This window comes from Amphiura filiformis, chromosome 3, assembly GCF_039555335.1.
Source record: "Amphiura filiformis chromosome 3, Afil_fr2py, whole genome shotgun sequence".
Classification (NCBI taxonomy): domain Eukaryota; kingdom Metazoa; phylum Echinodermata; class Ophiuroidea; order Amphilepidida; family Amphiuridae; genus Amphiura; species Amphiura filiformis.
In genome coordinates, this window is record NC_092630.1 from 1,256,031 (window position 1) to 1,280,766 (window position 24,736).

The 24,736-nt window shown below is 35.9% G+C and overlaps 2 protein-coding genes across 3 annotated transcripts in view; one reads left to right on the plus strand and one right to left on the minus strand.

Moving 5' to 3' along the window:
* Positions 1–24,736, plus strand: part of LOC140147835 (uncharacterized) — a 175,280-nt gene that overhangs the window by 143,923 nt on the left and 6,621 nt on the right. For both annotated transcript variants that reach the window (XM_072169591.1, XM_072169592.1), the window contains 2 exons: positions 15,204–15,273; positions 24,180–24,255. In XM_072169591.1, coding sequence (XP_072025692.1) covers positions 15,204–15,273; positions 24,180–24,255 — 146 coding nt within the window. The remainder of the gene's footprint in view (positions 1–15,203; positions 15,274–24,179; positions 24,256–24,736) is intronic.
* Positions 460–11,900, minus strand: LOC140147834 (retinol dehydrogenase 8-like). Its single transcript, XM_072169589.1, has 6 exons — positions 11,857–11,900; positions 10,397–10,689; positions 5,637–5,816; positions 4,476–4,569; positions 3,489–3,666; positions 460–1,859 (listed from the first exon to the last, which is right to left on the minus strand). Exons 2-6 carry the CDS (start codon positions 10,659–10,661, stop codon positions 1,656–1,658), a joined length of 921 nt encoding a protein of 306 aa, XP_072025690.1. The 5' UTR covers positions 10,662–10,689; positions 11,857–11,900; the 3' UTR covers positions 460–1,655.

Here is a 24,736-nt window from a genome sequence, read left to right on the forward strand (position 1 = left end):
TATTGTTACAAATGCTATTTACTGCGGATAACTATGTATTGTTACAAAATGCGATCTACTGCTGATAGCGATGTAATGTTACAAATGCTATCTACTGCTGATAGCAATGTAATGTTACAAGTGCTATCTACTGCTGATAGCAATATAATGTTACAAATGCTATCTACTGCTGATAGCAATGTAATGTTACAAATGATATCTACTGCTGATAGCAATGTAATGTTACAAATGCTATCTACTGCTGATAGCAATGTAATATTACAAATGCTATCTACTGCTGATAGCAATGTAATGTTACAAATGCTATCTACTGCTGATAGCAATGTAATGTTACAAATGCTATCTACTGCTGATAGCAATGTAATGTTACAAATGCTATTTACTGCTGATAGCAATGTAATGTTACAAATGCTATCTACTGCTGATAGCAATGTATTGTTACAAATGCTATTTACTGCGGATAACTATGTATTGTTACAAAATGCTATCTACTGCTGATAGCGATGTAATGTTACAAATGCTATCTACTGCTGATAGCAATGTAATGTTACAAATGCTATCTACTGGTGATAGCAATATATTGTTACAAATGCTATGTACTTCTGATAGCAATGTATTGTTACAAAATGCTATCTACTGTTGATAGCATTGTAATGTTACATATGCTATCTACTGCTGATAGCAATACATTGTTACAAATGCTATCTACTGCTGATAGTAATGTAATTTTACGCTATCTACTGCTGATAGCAGTGTCATGTTGCAAATGCTACATAAGTACTACCAATTATCTATATACTATTGTGACACATACTTTGGCAATGAATGTATTTTCCTCTTACGGTCTTCACAAGTTACACCCTTTTACGTTCTTCTATACTTTGATCAGATCGTAATCGGCGGGCGTTATAACATCGCGGATTAATATCAAAATATTTTATTTTGAAAATGATCTTGTGACATCTCGCCAGAAGCATCACAAATTATTAATTGCAGCCCTGTATTTTGTCTACTTTCTTTAACACACAAAATATACAGGTCAACTAATAGCACTCTTAACAAGGGTCTACTTTTTGGTCGTTTAAGAGCTGATCAAACTATATACAGAACTATTTTTCCCTCCTTACAAACTACTTCCTGTTGAGAAGAAAAGAAGAGAAGAAAAATATTTAAATGTGGTTATGTAAAGGGCATAAAGCTTATGAAACATGTCAATAACATTCAAAAATATTTTTAAAAACTTGCTTCAAAACATTCTAACATAAATGTGAACAAAATGTTTTGCACAAATGTTTGTTAAAAATATTTTACAATAAGATAAATGTTGTTACATTAATGTTTCATATAAAAATGTTAAAATATTTCCATGACATTTATATAACCTGGTATTTAAATGTTATGAAAATATTTTGACTAAAACCAAAACATGTTTATAATACTGTTATAGCATTTTAAAAACATTTTTGTGTTTGCAAGACTATTGGTTGTGCTAATTTCTAATCTACATTTTTTAATGCAATATATAATCTGGGATTACCAAGTATCCAATATTAATTTTTGTGTTAATATAATGGGTTTATTATTTTCATAGAGTAGACACCATAACATTCTTCTTAGCTGGGGCTACTGATGGAATTTTTTTATTTGTGATGGTTTTATTTTTTAACACTTATAGAGGGATCTTCATCCCAGTGTTGTTCCTGAATAATTCCTTCAACTATGCAATCCCCGGTGACATCAATAAATTTGGTGGCAGCCAGTGACTTCTCAATCACTTCTGAAGTGACATAATGGAGATGAGGTTTGTCAGACAGGATGGCCTCTTGGATGACCTGTGCTATCTCTGCTCCTGTCTGCCTCTGTTTTATGGAAAATATCAAAGAAAGTATTGAATTTAAATTCTATAGAAATATTGAACCAGACTGATACCACAGTAGTTTCACTCACACCTGTTGAGTTGCTGCATTTGAAAAGTGCGGCACTTCATACAGGAATCAAGTTCATTAGACTATTATGTTTGTAGTTACATTAGACTACATTCTTTCAGATACAAAAGACTAGAAATTCATATTTGATGTACACCTAAAGTTATTAGGAGTCAAAATTTGTTGATTTTAAGTGTCATTTGTGGCTGAACCACTTTAGGGGGCCTAAAATTCTGTAGGGGGTCTAGAAATTTCTCTCCTTTTGTTTTGCTCATAGACATTGGCACATGGTTAATCCATTCTGAATATAATTAGTACACTGTGACAGTATCATGGGTCCTTCAAAATCAAAAATAATTAGATTGAACAGTACAAAGTGCTGATTTTGACCGACACATTAGACAGACACAGCTAGTGAGTGACAACATTCACCAAGAGGATCACAACTGATTCAATTAAGAAAAAAATGCCCCTGATGTACACCTAAAACGGCCCCCCCGATGTACACCTAAAGTCCAAGGACTTTGTCATTTGGACCACTTGGTCAAGGTCGCCAAACTTTGACAGGTTGCCATTCGCAAATGAAATGAAATTTGAATTTTTTTATTGTGACCTCACTTAGGGGTTCATGAAAGGTACCCCTGAGCCAAAGGAGAGCAAAATCCAAGAGGGTGGGTGTACACTCAGTATGTTTTGGCATGGACTGACCCTTCTTTAAAACAATTGTAACATTAGCATAATAAACAAAGAATGATTATGAAATGCAAGGCATATATATTACAGTGGAGAGGTGTAAAATGGTACTGCGTGGGAAGCAAGAGGATTGGTTTAGAAAAAGGAATAAAGCTGAGGTTACCATTTTGGTTACTATTGTTAGGCAAAGATGAAACAATAGTCGAAATGTAATGTAGTACTCTTTGATGCTTTTCTCATAGATCTGTATTACATAGAGGTGGTGAACAATTACATGTTTTGAGGATGAAATTACTGGGAGTAATAACACTGTGGCTTTGTTTACTGATTTGACCACTAGAGATAGCAACAAAGATCATTTACTCGAGTCGGATTTAACATTGCCCTGTGCATCTTCCTTTTTAGCTTCCAAACCCTATGTTTTTTTGGCCAAAATCACTTGGTTAAATAAATAAATGAATAAAATACGGTAAAATTGTAAAATTTTGCGTGCTTCGTGTGCATTGGCCAGTTATATAGCAAAATTCACCTTCACTTTGGACTAAAATAATCTGATTTTTTTGTGCGCTTCGCGTGCAAATGTCCTAGCAGAATCTCTCTTTAAATTGTAATGCTCCTGCAGACACTGTCGATCTATACCTAAACCAAAACTTGGCCACATTAGTGCACATGCCTTCCTCACGGTGAGTTTGGGTCTCCAAATTTTGGCCTGGCCCAGGGCCCCCAGAAAGGTCAATCCAGCCCTGCATTTACTGCTGGTTATTCCTTCCTTCTAGGATCCGTGGTGCAATGAGCTATTCCAGATGAAATCCATACACCCCTATAGAAGATATCATGACCTTTTAAGATATTAAATGTGTTTTTACTTACTATTGAGGGTATTAATTCTCCCATCATATTGAATGTAGCTTTGAGTAGCTTATTTGTTAACTCATCTACATCAGAATCTATTGGGGCATCACCATCAAGTTGAAAGTACCCAGTGTTGTTGGCTCCAATATTATCTAGAAAGGCAGTTTGCACTGGACCTGGTTCAATCACGCTGACACTGTAGAAGTAATTGGAAATTTGGTTAAACTTTGCGATCGCCTGAGAACTCGTCATTTGACGTCACACCGACTTGCAATGCGCAGTAACGATGTTTGATAAGCGATGTGCTCATTGGCGCAGATCGGCATGACGTCAATAGACGAGTTCTCAGGTGTACTCGCAAAGGCTTATGGGATTTACCGAAAAGGTCAATTAATACACATATTCTTCGAAGTAAAAAGAAAATCAAGATAATGGAATGGGCAGAAACCCAACGGTGGAGATGAGCTCATTTGGATGGTTAGAAAATTGAGAAAGTGGAGGAATGTGAATAATTGGGAACACTCTGAACATCACAGAGAAAACTTTGCAACATGTAACATGTAGCCAAGTTTTCAATTTGCTCATCCATGTTTTGTGTCTTGTCAATATCATTATGGCTGGCAATGGACCTCACCAGGGGCAGTTTCTTAATCCAGCCGAGGGAATAAAAACTCAACTAACTCAATTTTATTTGTTTCTTCTATCATCTTGCTCTGGTGGCAGCCATGCCATAGGGCCTAAACCAGCATCCCAGGCAGTGGCGCAGCGTGGGTCATCATATGGTGGGGGGCACCAACCATGAATGGGGGGCACTAGGTCTGATTGGAGGGGCACAAGCCATTTTCAGCAATTTTCCCTACGCCACCGCCAAGCAGGACATACCACCTCTCGACAGTAACAGTCTGCGTATCAATCTTTAATCGCAACTTTGTCCGTTGTAATTTAGATTCATGCATCCTAATTTTGCTATAGGGTAATGTTTTGTTTTAGGTTGCAAAAGCTTACCTTATGTTGAACTGCTTCAAGACAGGTGCAATAGATTCTGAGAAACCTTCAACTGCAAATTTGCTGGAATTATATATATCAAAGAATGGACCGCCTTGTGGAAGTAAGAGAATAGAGGTTTATTAATTTAATGAGCTCAACATTACAGGGTTGTTCTTCATAGCATTTTAGTAAATATTAAATATTAAATGCACGCATTTACACACAGTAACCGAATTGAGCTTGGAGTCTGGACAATATTTATTGCTGGCTAAAATTGTTAATTGTTGACCCAATGTTTATTTTTCACCAGGGCTGTTGAGAATCTAAAAAGTTTAGGGTAGCCACCAAATTTTTAGTTCAACATTATCTCTTGTAGTTAAAAAAATATATTATCCTGTTTTGCCAAATAAAACATAGCTGAATCCTAATCATTTTATTAGTCTTATTAACTGACAATTTTGCAATTTGAGGTAAAATGGTCCAAAAACATGCCATTTTAAATGTTTTCTTACAATTGTAATGACAAAATTGTAAGACTTGGCACAAGTCTAAGCATTCAAAATCTTGAGTATAGGCTATGAGTTAGCTCATGTTATTTTTGCTAATCGGTTATGAAAAAGATTGGAAAATGTGTTTTCCAAAAAATAGAATGCAAATCATTTAGTCTTTGTTCAAATCTTTGGGCCTGATTGTCACAGACCGAAAAAGGTCCAAAAACACCCTAAAAACGCTTGTTTTTGGCCCTTATTTCCGAAAATTGACCAATTATTAAAATTTGACTTTTATTGTCAGTTAGGACTATACCTAAAGGATTAGGATTAAGCTTTTTTTCATTTGGCAAACCGGATAATATTCTTAATCCAAAAAAATTAGTTCTGTTTTTTTTCTGGAATGGGGAGTAGAACCATTGTGGCTATAACAACTTTTTGTTAATTTTGTAAAATTTTGTCCCGGTATTTGCACCATTTTGGTCCTGATGTTTCAAACCAGTGGGCAACTTTCCACCCCCCCCCCTTAGTATTAAGCATCCCAACAGGTAATTTCTTCGACATGCTGTGCAAGTTGTACGCTGTTTCTGGAGTCCTTTTTTGGCTCCTTCATCAGTTGCACTGTGAATGTGTAGAATTTGAACATAACTGTGATGTGTTGGTGTAAATATTATTATAACCACCAGCTTACCACTAAGTCCTGCTGTACTGCTAACATTGATGATATGTCCTGATTGCTTTGTTTTCATGCCTGGAGTAACGGCTTGAGTCATCCGAATCACACCAAATACATTGGTTTCATAGACTGTCTTCATCTGGCTTTCTGTTACTTTCTCCATGATTCCAGCTTGTCCTATTCCTGCATTATTGACTGGGAAATAGAAAAGAGGGAGAGGTGGGGGAGGGGGGAAACAGTTAATGATAATGAGGTAACTTGCCAAGGAATTAGGTATTTGTCCAAGACTTGATCAACAGCCTGTACTGAAATCGTACTGAAGTTATAATTTTCTAAATTCTACCTCAAATTTGCAAACCATCAACCCTGCCATTGCTAGCATGTAAATGGAAGAGGTGCAAAGTTTTTCCAAAAATTGTCCCATTTGTGATATGATCAAACGAAATGAGTCGGATGTCGGGAATATGGATTTTGTGATATAGCCAATAGCGGTTATCCATTTAATCATGAGTGACTTTCAACAAAAGGCGCTGGTTCCCGTAGTATTCCTCATTCAAACCAATTCAATGCACAACCTCGGAGTTACCTGTGTGACTTTGGCAGGCTATTTTAAAACATTCATGGTTGCACATGCAGGTGCTTCTTTTGAAAGTCCTAAACAAGGTATTGCAGTCGCTGATAGGATATGCAGCTTATAGAACACGGATAACCTCTATAATTTCCTTTGTATTTGATTATTCTGAGCAACACTACTGAAATTATTCTGGGATAGGCTTTACAGTGGGAATTCATAACAATTAGTGGGTTTTTAGCGGGTTCGTTTTAAACTTGTCCGACGGCGAACCCACTAAAAACCCACTAATTACTAAAATTATTCTTTGAGATACCCTTTCAGGGACACACTGTAGACAAATTTACCCATTTTATTGAGGATTTGAAAGAATTCTTTGTAAAAAGTACATAACATTTGCTTTCCAGGTGGTGAATTGATCTGTTTGTTATTTTTAGTATTTAAGAGAGTTTATCCGATAGACTCAGATGGTAGGTGGAAGATGGGGGTCAGCAAATTTTGTTCATATTTTGTCAATCAAACATGTGTCCATGAGTATTTACAGTGGAGGTATAAAAAAATTTTGAGGACCCCCCCACTAGGAGATACTGGACCCCCCTCAAATTGACCCCCATGAAATGTCTTCTCAGACACAAAAACTTTGAAATGTGCACTAACTTTTGATTAGAACCACGTAGTAATGCGCATCTGCAGACATTTTATTTATACTTCACAGTAATTATACACATTTTGTCTCGACATAACAATTACAAATTCTTTGGACAACGTTTGGGTTGTTCCATTTTCAGAGAGGGGTGTAATGGTCTTTTCAGCAATTGTATATAAATGTGAAAAATCCTAATTTTGAAGCCAATTTTGCAAGATGATTATGAGAGTTCCTCAATATTTTTGTCAAAGTTATTTACTTGTTGGATAAAGTAAATATAGATTAAGCAATTGAGCAAATAAAAATCATGGAGACTTTTCCCGTTTTAAAATGAGCACATCTTACTTTATGCTCTTTTTCAGAAAAGTGCAAAATTGCGGTATTTTACATGCTAAACTCAGGTTCGGTGATTTTCCAAGCTTGCAAATGAAATTTGATGAAAAGGGAGCCTATCAGAAGTAAAAAAAACATCAACAACACTATTACATAATAAATTGGACCTAAATTGTCTTGGATAAATGCTTAGAACAGGACTATTCCATAATTAATTGGGGGTCAGTACCCTGGGTCAGTACTAAAATTCCGTCTGTGCTGATTTAAAAATAACCTTTTTGCATCATGCTTTATACACCCTCCAAAGAATATTACCTTTTTCTTCCAAGGAATGGCAACTGCCTTCTCTTTGAAATCTCCTAATACATTTTAGCTTAAAATTAAAGAATCCATGTTTATCAATAATATACCTATAATAAAAACTTTTTTAATGCAACAAATTGCTCAAAATGAAGAAAATTGGTCGATTTGGGGTTTGACCCCAAAATCCAAATGTCATAGGTCACAGAAAAATGTTGTTGCTGTCATCTGGGATTAGGGATGCAACAAAAAGTTTTACCTTGATGATAATGGGAACGAAACGCGGGGGACAAAACTTTCGAGTAGATCATTTGATGCTTGGCGTTGGTACCGCATACCGATACGGATATGAAATTTGCAGCGACCACATGGCACTGATGATATCTAGGACACTATTATGCAGCAGATTGAGATTGTGCCTGTGACACGCAGGAATCAGTTTCCGTAGCAACAAAGCAACTAGCCATTTATATTACTTGTAAATTTTACCTCATATTGTGGAGAAGTCCTTAAAAATTTTACTCCCAAATAGCCAGTATCTGGGATGATAAATTCTTTCCCTGATCTTATTTTAACATACCACTGTCACCGTAGATGTGCAAGGGTTAATACACATGGCTTGGTTGGAGCTCCCGCTGCTGACAGTGTAAAAAACAAAAGCGATCAGGAAGAGACAATTTATTATCGGTACCCTGATACTGGCTATTCGCTGGTAAAATGTTTAAGGTCATGTTCACATCATGCAGCGTATTTTTTTTTTTGGGGGGGACTTTGGGGCACGAGCCCCGGGGTTAAATCAGGGCGGCAATAAAGAAGGCGGTGGAAGATAAAGGCGGCAAAAGACTAAAGAAAAAAAAGGCGGGACTTAAAGGCGCCAAGAATAATTATCAATGAAAAAGGGCAACAAATTATGGAAAATTACAGAAACTATACCTTTTTGATTGTCAACAGGGCAACACCTGTAGGCAGTGAGGGTAATTAGGGGGGGCGGTGTAACACCTATAAAATTATACTTGAAAAAAAATTGTGAAAAAGTTTTAGCTCCTACCCCCCCCCCCCTCCCCACTTTTTAGATTTTCGAGAGCCGTCCTAGCTGGAAAAAATGGGTCAACCTTTTCCGGTTTTTTGGATTAAAATGGGTGCATTGGGTCAGAAATGGTCGTACCTCAACATATGAATATTTGAGACTACTTCTAACTGCATAAATAGATTGATTGACCCAAAAACATAGACTAGACCCCAGAACCAAGTAAAAAGACCCAAAAATGTGATTTTCAGGGGAAAACTGAATGCGGCCATTTTGAATTTTTGCCGTGCATATTACATTTTTGAAACCCAGGCTTAACATTCTGTAATTTCATGTTGAGATAGGCCTAGGTCAAATAGATCAAAGATAGTACATACTAAAAAGCTTATCCCGAACCAAAACAAAACAAGACCCATTTATAGCCCACTCCTAGTATTAAGATCTATCCCCAGGTTATTAGGATTTAGTACTTTGGGGTATGGGGCCCTACTAGGCCTAGTTCCTATAGCTAAAGTACGGATGCATGTGAAATGATTAAGAATCAGAATAGGAGCTTGTGATTTTCATAATAATCAAAATACCACTAACCATGCTAACATGTATCATGTGAATACGAGCTTATTGTGACATGAGGTAAGGGCTCATATTCAAGGAGCATTATCTACTGGCGATTTTGCCAATATACTGTAAAAGAGAAACACCTACCCCTGTATTTTTGCATTCTTAAATGTGGTTCTTAACTCCTCAATGCAATAACTGACTATTGGCTCAAGAAAAGGGACTGCTACAGTGAAAAGATCTTACATTTGATGTTGGTGTTGTATACAGCATCATTATTCCAATGTCACATATTGGGAAAATCCATGTTTGTGTTTTATGAAAAGTAAACAAGTCTCCATGATTTTTATTGCATTATATAAATGACCTATGTACAGAGGTTCCCTCCTGTAATGAACAATTTGAGAAAGATTGAGGAACTCCTACAATGACATCACAAAGTAGAGGGATATTTCACTTTTTTTCAAAAGTTGTAAAATGTGAAATATAGGCCCCCACCCCTGTTCATAAATGGAACATCCCAATATAAACATTTATTGTTTTATATTTTTCATAAAGATAAAGGATGAAAGATGGTGTGTAGAAAATTTACTTTCATAGATACTTGTCTTAGGTCCCAAACATTTCTTCAAAAATGGTATAAAACGGCATTTTACAAGTCAGGGAAATACGTATTTGGGGCATATTTTAGGGGGTCCCATATTTCCCAGGAGGGGGCATAGCAAATTTTTTTATACTGATTATTATGAACACTTATCCGAACTTATTAAATTGCCAAAATATGGTTGAAATTTGCTGACCCCCATCTTCCACCTTTTTCCCATGGCATCTGTATTTCTCAGATAAGTTCTCTTAAAATTAATTCATAAATAAAATTCATGAATAATTCTGTATTCCTGAAAAATAAGGGTAATGTTTTAGTCACCTTTGAGGCTGTTTACGGCATAAAGCGCTATATAAATATCTACATTTTTATTTATTATGATAGATGAATATTTTGGGCCTATTTTACATCTTGTTAGCCTAAACAATTAAAAAAAAAAAGCACCCACCGAAAATGATTTCATTAAGCACCCTGGGCAGTTAATGGAACAAATACGGTACTTTTTGCCAACTTCTACAGAAAAGCCCTGGAGGCATTTTGGTCCAAGGAAGAAGATAAAGATAGCAGGTGTTTTCTCCGGTCCAGTTTTGAAACACGGACCCGTCAGGTTCAGAGGACAAGATCAGGGGCTCTGTCACAACATATCTGTAAAACAAACTTTCTGGTTCTGCACTCACATTGCCTTAATGAACTAACTGGAATGGATGAATAAGAAATAAACACTGAGGAATCTTACTTAAAATGTCCACCCCTCCCTCTTCTTTGTTGATCTTGTCCATAAACACCTTGATTGACTCCTCATCTGTGACATCGAGCTGACCAATAAAAAGTGTCTTATCCAATGTAGATCCAGCAGCACTTTGTAGTTGATCTTTCTTGGCGAGATTCCTCATGGTAGCAAATACTTTGAAGCGATTATCTTTGTCACTTGCTAAGAGTACAGCCGTATCCAAACCAATACCGCTAGAACAGCCAGTAATGACGACTACTTTAGGTGCCATTTTGAAGCAGATAACCTAATATGTTACCCTTCAAAACAAAAATAAATATTTTGAGCGCTAACTCAGTTATTTTGTCAACAAGGTACTCTTTTTTTATTTGAGGATGTTGTAGAAAATGATTTTGAGTCAAATTTATCTGCAAATGTTTTTTAGAATCATAACTAATATATTATTTTTTTTTTAAATTTATTTATTTATTTCTCTAATCAATAAACATTTCCATTTTTTTTTTATTCCCTGTACTTGGGACTGGTGGGGGAAAAAGGTACACTACAAAGATATAGCCACGAAAATCTCCTGTAAAAAGCATGAAAATGCCAGAGAAAGAACCAAGCCAAAACAAACCCAGGAGATTTCCCGAAAACTTACATGGTACAAAGATAATAACCACCAGCCCCCTGCTCTTATCATCTACTGTTCATACAATCAAATCACACATCATGGAAGTTATTTAAAAATAAAATACATGATCTGTGTCCAGTAGAAAGAGAATGCACTGACAAGGCAAGAAGCACGAGCAGCCAAAGAGCTGATCAACCTAATAGTTGCATTGACATAATAAACAACAAAAACATGAAGGATACATTATTCATAAGAAAACAACATATAATTTTAAAATTGTACACAGTGGGAAGGAATAAACATTTAAATTATGAAGTTCTCCGTTTTATAGAAAACAGAGAATCGGTATGCTCGTGAATAGTGAGTGGAGTACATGGCTGTGATTAAGCCACTGAGTCCGCCAGGGCGAGTGCACTAATTGCTAAACCCTCTCCATGTGGGTGTTGATTGCAGTGTCAAATTTTCTTTAAACATTCGAGAGTTTCAGAATTGTACATTTTCATGACCATATTTGGAATCAGTATGATAAATGCATTAGAATGAGTACAAACAAGTATTGGTTCAGTGGTTCTTGAGATAGCTCTTGATATTTTGAGACAATATCTCAAAACTTGGGACTTTTTATGTTGAAGCCCATATGGCTAGCACGCAGAGAGCATTAATGCCAAGGATGGTTCACTGAACCAGTGCTAGCTCAGAGTGGTTATCAATAAAACCACATTAAATTGCAATGTTGGTGTGTATGTCAGAATAGCAACCAAGCCTCTTGAACTGCACTCAACCCCACAATCCAATAGGCCTAATAGTTTAGCCTACAAGAAAGAAAATCATCTTCATACAACCATAGACCTACCTGTTAATTGGACAGCTTAAATTTTGCAGCCGTTGGTGAAGCGAACAACAAAATAATGTGTACAGAATGGAATAACGCAGTCAGTCAGTATACAAGTTAGGGGTGTATTCTTTCCATTAACTGCCCATGCCCCTATAAGCGCCCACCCAGCAACTTATATTATCGAGGGCTTACTCCCCATTCCAGATAAATACAGCACTAATTTTTTGGGATTAAAAAAGTATGATCAAGTTCTACAAAATAAAACATAGCTAAATCCTAATCCTTTAGTTAGTCCTAACTGGCAATAAAAGTACAATTTTAATATTTGGCCAATTTCTTTAAAAAGAGCCAAAAACATGCATTTTGTCATGTTTTCTGACAATCAGTCACAAAATCAAAGACTTGGAAGAAGTCTAAGCATTCAAAATCTTGAGTAGATGCCGCAATTTTGCTCTAATTCCCACTTTTTTGTGTTACTTTAATTAAATAATGGGTTATAAAAATGAAACATGTCTTTTCCAAAAACTAGAATGCATAAACAGAAATTAGTCTTAGTACAAGTCTTTGCGCTTGATTGTCACAGCATCTGAAAAACACCCTAAAAGCGCATGTTTTTGGCCCTTATAAACAAAAATTGGCCAAATATTAAAATTTTACTTTTATTGCCAGTTAGGACTAACTAAAGGATTAGGATTTAGCTATGTTTCATTTGGCAAAACAGGATAATATTTTTTATCCCAAAAAATTAGTGCTGTATTTTTCTGGAATAGGGAGTAGTGCAAGAAAGGAGGTTAGTAAACAAAATAATCCTGAGAACTCTGGGAACATTCTGGACACAAAGGGCTATCTGTATTGAAATTTAAATTTAAATTACATGAATTTCAAAATCGGACTTCCTGATCAAGAGTGCTATTTTGTTTAGTGCAACAAAGAGCTATCAGCAAACCTTACCATGCTTACATAGAGTTTGTGTATGCAATGCAGGGGGTCTCTGGGTGTTTAGAGCAACAACTTGAAGGACTTACTGCATCTGCGCTATCTGCCAACGTTTTTGCTCATATCTCGAAATGCCCAATTTGTAGATAACCCTATCCCTCAACATGATCCTCCATCATTATGTGCAGGATTTAATTGCAATGATTAAGGGCTGGGGTATGAACGTTTGGACAGTATTTATTGTGGGACATTAGAGCACATCAGACATATCGAATTGAATTCTGAATCGAAGAATGTCATTCTGATATCAAATAATTTTGATTTTTGAAATTCGCAATTTAATACACATTTTATGGCAAATCATTAAAATTGATATTTTTGATATTTAACAGTACTTGAAGTAAACTTTATAAATCTGATGATTTATACTTAAAGTGTATGTAGGTGGGATAAAAAGCCGACGATCAATTGAAAATTTTGACCTTTCGTATTGAAGATATGGATTTTTTTTCCCAAAACACCAAACAAAAATAAGGTCTTTTGGGAAAAAATCCATATCTTCAATATGAAAGGTCAAAATTTTCAATTGACCGTCGGCTTTTCCTCCTGCTACATACACTTTAAGAATATATCATTAGATTTATATAATTTACCGAGGACTGTTATATATCAAAAATTTGAAAAATATCAAATTTTTATAATTTATCACAAAATTTGTATTATATTGTGATTTTCAAAAATGAAAATTATTTGATATCAGAAAGACATGCTTCGTATTCAGAATACAATTCGATAGGTCTGAGGTGCTCATGTCCCACAAAAAAAATACTGTCGAACGCATAATAAACGCTCATTTTAGATCCCTTAATGAGAGCAGTTAAACTCTGGAATGATCTTCCTGTTAGTATTTGTAATAATTTTGATAACATGAGTATTTTCCAACTCAATGATGCTGCATTTGTAAAACCTGCCTTGAAATAATATTATTGTAAAATGTTGATATCATTGTACATGGTGATGTCATGTAAATTAGTTTTAATTTATATTATCATTGTACAAATCTGCATCTCACATTTTGCTGTATTGTATTAATTATGTTATGTTTTAATTATGTTATGGTTTAATCATATTATGTACTTGCATGGCCTCCTTGGAAATCAGTGCTTTGTCATTGAAGAAGCTACCCTGCTTAAGGTTGGTCTGAACCCTGGAAATATGGAAACTTTCGGGCCTCATAACTTCTAAATTGTTGGTCCAAAGTATATAAAAGTATACATATTTAGAATGGCAAAGACTTGATAAGTTCATCTGTGAGGTCAAATTTGGGCCAAAATGGCACTTTTGGCCCAAAATCCACAAATAACGGTTTTTTCTTATTAATTGTTAAAAACTAGATCAAAATATCTGGGACCCGTTTTTTCATTTTTTTGAATTTCGACCAACTTTGAGAAATTTGCGCCAAAAATGGTAAAAAAATACTGATTTTTCAAAAAAATCATAAAAAAGCCCAATTTTGGCCCAAATTTCAAATATTTTTGGTGAAATTGGTCAAAATTTAAAAAAATGAAAAAAACGGGTCCTAGATATTTTGATCTAGTTTTTAAAATTAAGATTAAAAAAATTTTGGCCCAAGAATTTTTTTGTTACGATGCACGAAAAAGAAGTGGGCCAAAAACCATTATTTTGGAGATTTTGGGCCAAAAGTGCCATTTTGGCCCAAATTTAACCTCACAGATGAACTTATCAAGTCTTTGCCATTCTAAATATGTATACTTTTATATACTTTAGACCAACAATTTAGAAGTTATGAGGCCCGAAAGTTTCCATAATTCCAGGGTTCAGACCAACCTTAAAGAAAATTTAAATAAATGAATTACATCAGTCCTGATGAACTAATTCAAAGAGTGAAGAACTTTCATAATTGTTATCATAATGAAATCTCAATCAGTGAACTTGGGTCAGGATTTCCAGTAATCGGGGATTTACACTTTCTTAAAGCCTTAATGTACGATTTCCGTCAAATTTTAATTTTGTTATTCTTTATTCAAAATGTTGAAATAATATTAGTAATAACTGCCAGGAAGGTTTGCTGTGCATTATAATCTGAAATAACAAGGTAAAGTGAAAGAAATCCCACTGGTTATTTTGACCACTTTAACATGCAGTTCTATTGGAGGACATATTATCATAATTTTTAAATTATGATAATATGTCAAACTTTGCTCTGTTGACCTATAATGACAATACATTTGGCCGATTCCATTTAGGTGCAAGTTGGAACATGTGTAAACATTACAAATATGCAAAAAAAATCAGGTTTGAACAAAATTAACCAATTTCATATTATAAGATCGTACATTATGACTTTAATTATCAAAATGATAAAATCATCTTTGAAAGTGTATATTGTTTTCTTTTATCTTTGTCAGATATTGATGAATGTGAGAAAGGTAATGGTGGATGTAGTCAGCAGTGCCATAACACACCAGGAAGCTACAAGTAAGTTAACTCTATCCACATATACTGCTCCAAGAAAGTATCCTTACACTTGGAAAAATAATCACAATTTCAACACTGAAACATATTGGGGTAACATTGGTTTTTTAATAGATGCACTATCTAATCTGGCACATTTTGACACCCCATTGAATCCAATGTGACTTCAAGAAGCAAAGTTACAAGCATTTGATTAGAGCGAAGGTCCAGTTTCAAAAGAGACACACTGGCCTATTCAAAATTCCACGGACTAGACATCTGGTTTGAGAGTGGTAAATGGCTATTTGTGTGTGCCTTTAATTTAAAACAAAAGGAACAAAAGAAAACTGAAACAAAAGACCTGACAAATAAAATGCAAGTTATGAAAAGTATAAAGAAGCAAAAACTGAAATAAATATTGCTTTAAAAAAGGCTTCATTGAAGAAACTGTGTAGTCTCTTTGTTGCGCTTGTTGGAATCTTTTTGGATTCAATGTGGTGTCATATTGTGCAGGATTAAATAGGGCATCTATTACAAAAACAAATTTACCCCAATATGGTTCAGTTTTGAAATTGTGATTATTTTTCCAAGTGTAAGGATACTTTCTTGGCGCAGTATAGCTAGATGTCAAATGCAGATGACATGTTCCAAATTTTCTTTGAAAATTCAAAAGATTTCAGAGTTGTGCATTTACATGATCATATTTGGAACCAGCATGAAATGTGTATTAAAATGAGTACAAACAAGCCCAGCATTAGTTCAGAGGTTCTTGAGAGATAACTCTTGATATTTTGAGAAAATATTTCAAAATTTGGAACTTTGTGTTAACATAGGCTATTATCTGGAAAAATACATCTTATCTAACCCTAACACTTAACCCTGCTTTTTGATATCAGAAGTTAAAGAAAATACGAAAAAGGAGAGAAGATGAACAAAGAAGTCACTTGGCACCCCCGGGATTCGAACCTTTGGTCCCCCGCATGCCAACCACACAAGCACTGACCGGTAGCTACACGGGTTATGGCTGCACGGGCAGCAATTCCGTGAGCATATAACACTTAGGGTGATTGCATCATCGCAGACCCTGGGATTCACGCATGCGCTTAATTTTTCATCGTGGTATTTTTGGGTGTTAGGGTTAATGCTTTGCATTAAAAGTCTGCTTCCATGATGAATACAGTTCACTTTCATTTCATCTTTGAGGTCTAGTGCTAAGCAAAATAACTGTGGTTGATAATAATTATTGTAATTATGGTTGCTTGCTAGTCAATATTCAGGGTTTTTTTCTTATTCAAGAGGGTTCATAAGTTCAAAAATAAAGAAGGTTTTTAATCCTAATGCATTAGTCAATGGAGATCAAATTGTTACTAAAAACTTCTCGGGTGTAAAGTGAACATGTCCTATGTACAAGTTGCAATATTGGGAGTTGTGCAAAATTACGGTAGCGACAACCAAAAGCACTTTTGGTTGTCCGAATGTAACACATGTTTTCTACCTCACATTGAGGCCAATCACCCAAACATTCTTCATGTTTTTAGTTAAATTGCTCCAGTAGTTTGGATTCTATAAGCAAAAACGTATTTCACAGTGGCCCATGGAACAGTACATGTTCACAAGACTACCATGTTTTTGTTCATACTGCATAAGCCTAAACTAGATGAATTTCAGCCCTAAAATTTCACTGGAGTTATGAGTAAACTATGAGCTTTCACTTGATACCAAAATGATCTGCATTTTGACAGGGTAAAGTGGAGGGGGAGGGGGATGAAACTGGTTATTGATTTATGATACCAAAGTAATACCCCTGGACCCCACCAGAGACCCTACGGTGAGCTCCTAAAGGCTCTACCTCTTAATCACTTTGCTCTGACATGCACCGTATAACTAATTCTACTTACTGGCACTCAAACTCAATAAAATTCCTTTAAAAAAGGAATGTGGCGCCCAATGTGAGCTGGACGGGATATGGTGAATTCCATGGTGATTAGATTTGGTATTATAATGATTTTTTTAGGGAAGAGTAGAAGATGATCAAATACTGAGAGAAATGCTTCATGGAATGAAGCTTTACGTATCAATTCTTGCGATTATGTGGGGTCGGAGTTCTGTTTTGGGAGCCTATTGTAGTGAGGATATTGCTTTGGATATTGAATATTGTTGAATTTCGTTATGCAGGGCCTAGGGTATATGATGGATAACTAGAAGACACAAATAAGTAAGCTTCCCCTAGTCATCTATACACTCATTCTTGTCACACGACAATTTCAACAAAGTCATGTAAACGTAATTTCGTTTTTCACCCGACCTCCGTCCAGAAACAATCCTGAAATGTTGAAAACTTGGGGTCGGCGCACTCATGCCAGTTTATCCTAAGGTATACTCTGTGTCTTTTGTAGCCAACCATGTGGCTAAGAGAGGCTAGGAAATACTTAAACTAATACAAAACAATCATACCCTCCTTTCATATCAAACAATACCAAGAAATTGACAGGCCTGTTAAATCAAGGGTAAGATCGATCGTTATTCTTCATGAAACGGGCACAGCCCATTTTTATGTTATTAATTCTGCTAAAAATTAATTAATAAATAACAAAATTACGTCATAGAACTCTATTTTAAACAGACAAAATAGCCAGTGGGGTTTCTTTCACTTAACCTTGCTAGGAACCCTTCCCAGCAGTTAGGCATTACAATGAATATTATTTTTGCAAATACACTTCTGACCTTCAACACAGTCATGTCTTCCGAATTTATTCCTTTCTCTGCTGACCAGAACTGATTTTCGTTAATTAATGTTTTTTATCAGAGATAGTCACCACAAAGATACTGAGCTTTTAATATCTTTGGTCACAATCAGTTAGCAGTCGATTCAAGCACATAAAGTCATAAACCAATTAGTGATTTCATGATTGGTCAGTGGTTGTGTTGGTCAACTATAATTAATTGGTGTTGGTTTAAGGATTAGGTGCACGGCGTGCAATCACTATGGACCACAATGGCCTCATCCAGTGGCATATTATCAATAACCTCAATTAAACAATCATAGTGCAAAATTTGACCTTAAGTTGCAAAGTATGAGTTTTTGTACTCACATTTTCAAAGGTCATTCAATGAATGCACACATGTATTGGGGTTAAAGAACTGTGCCCTGATAGATGAGCATGTTGTAGATTCTTCACACTGTAAACAACTAGTTCATGTGCAAACATGTTCAAAACATACATAATTAGAATGGTCAAATGTCACCGTCTATCGGGTTCTAAGAGGCGGTAAACTGGTTTAAACCATACAAAGGTCACGGGTTATTTGGTGTTTTTATAAGTCCATTCATTTTGTATTTTAAACAAAGAATATACACACATCATTTTATCCCGTGCATATCAGAAACCAATAATAAAATAAAATCCTAGCATATTGTGGTTTTATTTCTGAGCTGGGCATAATTTTAGCAAAACAATTAAGGAGTAAATCTAGCAAGAGTGAAATTAGAAGCTATTCACAAAGTACATGCCTATATGTGGCCCCTCCGTAGAGGGCGCCACAAAAAGTTGACCCATAGTACTATGGAGTAGACCTACATTTTTGTTAGACTATACCGCCATCGTTTGTGGGTTGACGACTGAGAAACTGAGGTCGTCGTCGGGCAGGAAAAACCTCCTATGTGTCATTGGCCCTTGAACATGTTTAAAGCAAAACCTCCTATGTAACCTGTTGGCAGTTTTGTTTTAAACATGTTCAGAAACCCTAACTATAGGAGGTTTTTCCTGCCCAACGATTTAATGTGTTAAAAAGTGTCGGACTTACCACCAGAATCTGGCGGTCTGAGAAATCCCAGTTGCGTTCAAGACTGCGCAGTTGTTGTGTCCAAATTGACCGTGACACATATTTTTAGAACTTCAGAGCATCACCCTGACACAACGGTGCACATGACACAGGCACCGATAGTCAGTCTCGCTGAAGTCATTTCCATGAGGGTGACACGATACGATAGTTTTTCCAGTCGTCACTACATGCGCAGTGTAGATGACAAAGGGTTTAATATACACTTTGGTACAATACAGGGTGTCCCTGAAAGAACTGTATCGTCAGAAACTTAATTGTTTGGGTATTTTAACGCCACAACTAAACAACTGATGTGTGGTTGAGGAATAAATCAGCTATCACATACTTTTTGAATTTTGACAATTGACCATCTCGTTCTTGAAATATAAGACTTTTACAAAACTCCCTCATTTTCAAACCTTTCCACGGATTCAAATATCAATCGATGATCTGTATCTGGAGTGCTAATCACTGCGCATCATCAGCGCATGATGCGTCTATTGTCATTGATAGATATTTGACTCCGTGGAACGGATTGAAAATGAGGTACAGCGTGTCCCAAAAGTAACTTACATTGTGAATTTGCCATATCTCAAATATTTCCAAATTCATACCAAAATGGATAACATATTCCAATAGATTGATCTTTTAGAATTATTCTGATACCAAAAACAGTATTTTTGATGACCCCTTGACCTTACTGTGCGTCTGTACATATGTTTGTATCAAACCCACAAAAGCAAGCTCATTATGTTCTTTGTTCAAGCACATGAATGATGTGCTTCCCTGAACGATAGAGTTGGTTCACTCACTGCACATGCTACATTTAGGTATGAACATTCATGGATTACATGGCCTATTACTGTTGTTTTAAATTAAAATTAGGATATATTGACAATATTAAACTTTACTTTAAAACAGTTGAAGTGAAGATGAATTTCCTTATAGATCAACGGATTCAGATCGTATGGTTCTTTGCCGAGATAAAGTCGGACAAACTCTACTTAAAAGTTTAGGGAACATTTTAATGTAACTTATGCACCCAGCCGAAATACAATCCAGGAACTAGTGCAAAAAACCCTATCAACTGGATCTGTTCATGATCTACATCGGGCAGGACAGGGGCTAAGAAAAAAGTCACTGCACGTTAGCAAACGTAAAATCTAAAAGGTCAGCTAGCGGAGACAGGCTTGAGGGGAAGGGGTTGCTGGCAGAAGGGTTGTCTCCCCTAGAGTTCTGTAAACTGAGAGCACATCACTCAGACATACCAAATTGCATTCTGAATACGAAGAATAGCCTTAACTGATATCAAATAATTTGAATTTTTGAAATTTGCGATATAATGCAAATTTTATGACAAATTATTAAACTGATATTTTTGACATTTAACAGTCCTCAAAGTTTATCAATCTAATGGTATGCACTTAAAGTTGAAAATTGATACATGTCTGGTTCACTAATGCATTTCACTAATTCATTTAATTGACTTGTCATTATTTTTAATTACCTACAGCTCCATGAAAGTACACACTAGGATTAATGTCATTAAGTTTATGGTATTGATGGTATTGATATGCAAAAATGAATACAAACTCTGCAAAAATGCATAAAATGCACACAGGTGCCTACAATTGCACGAAATTAATATCTGTAAAATGTCATAATAATAAAAAAATCCTTTTGATTTACTGAAAAGGGTAAGTTTCATTTAAAATGACATTCCATTTAATTGAATTATCATTTTTGATAACTCCATAACAGTACACTGAACCTCTTTATTAAATGTTGAACATGTGTCCCTACCATCTCTTAACCTGTCGCACATGTAGCGTAAAGTTCTCAAAATGTGATAAGATGTCTGCAATTTAAGTGATGCAAAGGTGCATAAGTTGTCGGCAAATTGCATAAAAAGTTGCATATAAATTTCATTACAAAAGATTAAACACACTCTTCATGAACTAAATGTCTATAGTGCTCAACTTAAAACACTAAGATGTTCAGTCCATAAACAGGGTGTTTATTTTTTACAAGCAATATACAGGGAGAGTAAAAAAAGTGCAATAGTGCAAAGAATCTATCTTCATTTTATAACCATTTTCTTAACCACATTGGCACTGAAGTAGAATGGAGCACCCAACGTTTTATTGTCCCTGCTCTTGTATAAGTAGAGGAAACATTACTTTTATTTGAAGAGCTTTGTTGCAAAAGCCCCATCCACTTTTTGAGAAAAACAGCTTTTTTTTAATGATTAAAGAGTTTAACTTCAACACTACACTATTTTTCGCTCACCTGGAACGTTTTCACTAGTTCGACTAGCGTCTTCAGCAGATGGTGATGCTGTGATGATATCTTGTCTACAATCGGGATATCTCTCACTGATGGCGTCATATGATTGACAGGATGACGTCATAGGATGTTACGATGTAGCGCCGCCCCCTGGGCATCAGCAAGTTATCCCAGATGGGGTCTATTTCTAGACCTTTGTCACGATTCAGTCTTGGTTTCTGAGTCCTTATGTGTATTGCTTCCAGAACTCTACGGGAATATTCCTTTTGCTCCCGTTCAAGAACTTTTACATTTTCCCAGTCAATCTGGTGTCCTTTTGATCTTACGACATGCTCCCTGACAGCTGATTTGGAGCTGCCAGCGGTGGATTTATGTTCACTGATCCTTTTCTCGAGCTTCCTGGCTGACTCGCCTATATAACTAGCATCACAATCAGCAAACATAAATAAACATCAGTGAACATAAATCCAGTTTCTAAGTCTTCAGAGTGGAAGAAACTTACTTGATTTACCGTTTATATACTGACAAACTTAAAATTAAATTCCATGGTCGAGTGTTGTTTTTTTCCGAAATTGAATATCACTCCAACAACATCGCTATGTAGCCTCCTTCACAGTTGGTTTCTGTTGTTCATAACAAACCGTGAGCCACATGCAGTTTGGGCCCGAGACTAGAGATAGCCCGGATGTCCGACCGACAGAATTAAAGAAACATACAAATTTATGGGCGGGTTTTTCAAATGTCGAAAGGAATGCGTGCAAATTGAAGTGGTTTGAATTACAAAATATCCAGTATAAGTTGGACACATTGCAGGGAATTGAAAAATTGGAGTTGGAGTTGGGTGAGGTATGAAGGACTTAAGTAATATTAGAAAGTTAGTTTGACCGAAAAAAGGAATTGAAAGAAAGACAAAAATCAACCTTGAAAAAAAATGGGAAAGTTCAACTTGGTTCTTACGTGAATATTGCTTCGTTGACCTATTTTACTTTTTTTTACTCACCCTGTATATACGTTTAGTACCCAAATGATTTGATGTGCTCATCATTAAGTGTCTATGTGTTTAGTTTAGCGTTGAAAGTGTTTAATTTAGTATTTACCTATACTTTTACCTTGTAAGCACCTATATAGAAGAGTTTAAACCGGCTGATTTCACATGCATTTAGCAAATGAAAAAACAATCAATTTTTTAAATAATTATCATATGGTTAAGCAGTGCTTTTTTCACTGATCTGGACTCCTTTCTACTAATATATCGCAAATAAATAAATTATATGGTCTTTAAAGGTTTCCTTGAACATGTTGAGGAAAGTCACGCTTTTAGCCTTTTTCATACTTATTTGGCCATTAAAGTATTGTAAATGTTGATTATAAAAAAGTCCCGATATTGAGCCAGAGGAATTATCAAGCTGCCCCATGTGCCCCCGTTACCAGGTCTGCATGCTATACAGGCTGCGCACTTGCTTTTTTATTGGTGTCCCCGGTGGCATATCAGCGGTGAGCGGCGATGAAAATGTTCCCGATGGTCATAATTGTTGGCCTGTTTTACTGGGACAATTGCGCACGAAGCGCGCAAAACATTTCCATTTTACACTATTTTAGCACAAACAAAGATGATATGTTGTGGTAATTACACTATTTTGCCCCCAAATTAAGGTGTTTAACGGTCTAAAAAAGAAGATGCACAGGACAATTCTGGACAATTTCTGTCCGGTAGATGGAGCTGCCTCCACGCCTGTTGCGGTTTTTCTCGTCCAGAGGCTTTTCCCCACGAGTGACCCACAAATTGGGAGGAAAGGGCGTTACCAGAGGCGTTGTGAGGCAATATTTGCTTGATTTCCCCTGCCGATTAAACTATACAATATAGGATATAGGATTTCCCGACTAGATCAGTCTTACTTTGTGGGGGAACTTCTTTAATTTCTTAGTCATTTTTCGGGCTGAAACTAGTATAGAAATATTTTAAGCATGGATTTTTAATTCTCACTGCACAGATTTCTATTCTCACTGCACGAACGTGCCAGGAGGCACGTTAAACTAGCCCCTGGGGCAGGACGTGGAAGAACAGGAAGGTCGGCTACAAACATCAATGTCATACGAAGAGCGGTGGCGAAAAGCCCAAGACGATCAGTACGTCGACTTTCAATGGAGAATAACGTACCGCGTACAACTGTTCATCGAATCCTCAGAAAAGATCTTAAGCAGTTTCCATATAAAATCCAGATAAAACACGAAATGAAGATTATATACGCATTGAAAACAAACAAACAATCAAACAAACATAGCAAAATTAAACAAAACAGATTTTAAAACGATAACATGTTATATCGTGTGATCACGTCTCAAATGACGAAACTTATTTTGCGTTTATAAAAGTGGGTTTTACGGCACGGTAGATATCCGTAATTTCATGCTAAAAGGTCATGACCACATAGGCATGTTTGGTATCATAACATTTCTAAAAGAATTATCTACATACTGTGCAATTTATGTAACAACACAATTAACCCAAGGCAAGTTATGGCAAGTTTACAATGTTAAGTTACTTTTGGGACATCCTGTAGTTTTGAAAATTCTTTTATTTCAAAAACAAGTGATCAATTGTCAAAATTCAAAAAGCATGTGATAGCTGATATATTCCTCAACCACATCGGGTATTTAGTTACGTTTGGTTTATGCGTTAAAATACCTTTCATTTTAGTTTCCGATGATACAGTTCTTTCAGGGACACCCTGTACAAATTAATAATGCTCCATTAGGAAATTGTATTATTGTCCTTTTACCAGTCCTTTATCTAAAAATAAATTTGTCTGCATTATTTTCAGTTGTTCGTGTGATGAAGGTTTTGTCAAGGATTCAATCGATCCTAAAATATGTGTTGATGTTGATGAATGCAAACAGGTATGTTAGCTCTCATAATGGACTATTCCAGTTGAAATCCATTTACCCCCTTTCTAAGACATGACCTTAATTTCCCACAGGGGGTATAGATTTCAAATGGAGTCACTTATCCATCAGGTAACTCCATTCAAAATTTACACTCCTTGTGTGAAAGATTGAGGATATGTATTCCATAGGGGTGTGTGCATTTCAACTAGAATAAGCCTAATAAGTAAACAGGTGTAGTATGTGCATGGTACCAAGTGTACTAAAACACTAACCATCTCTATATCTGGCAATAGGTTTCAAATAAACTTTAGGCAGGAGTTAGTCCAGGGTTCCCGCGGTCCTTGAAAGTCGTTGAATTTGAAAACACCTTTTCAAGGCCTTTAAATTCCTGGAAATTTGCACAAGGTCCTTGAAAGTCCTTGAAAATTGGAATTTTACCTAAAGTATAATTTTGACAAATTTGGGGAGTGGAGAGGAGCTGTCACTTTCTTTA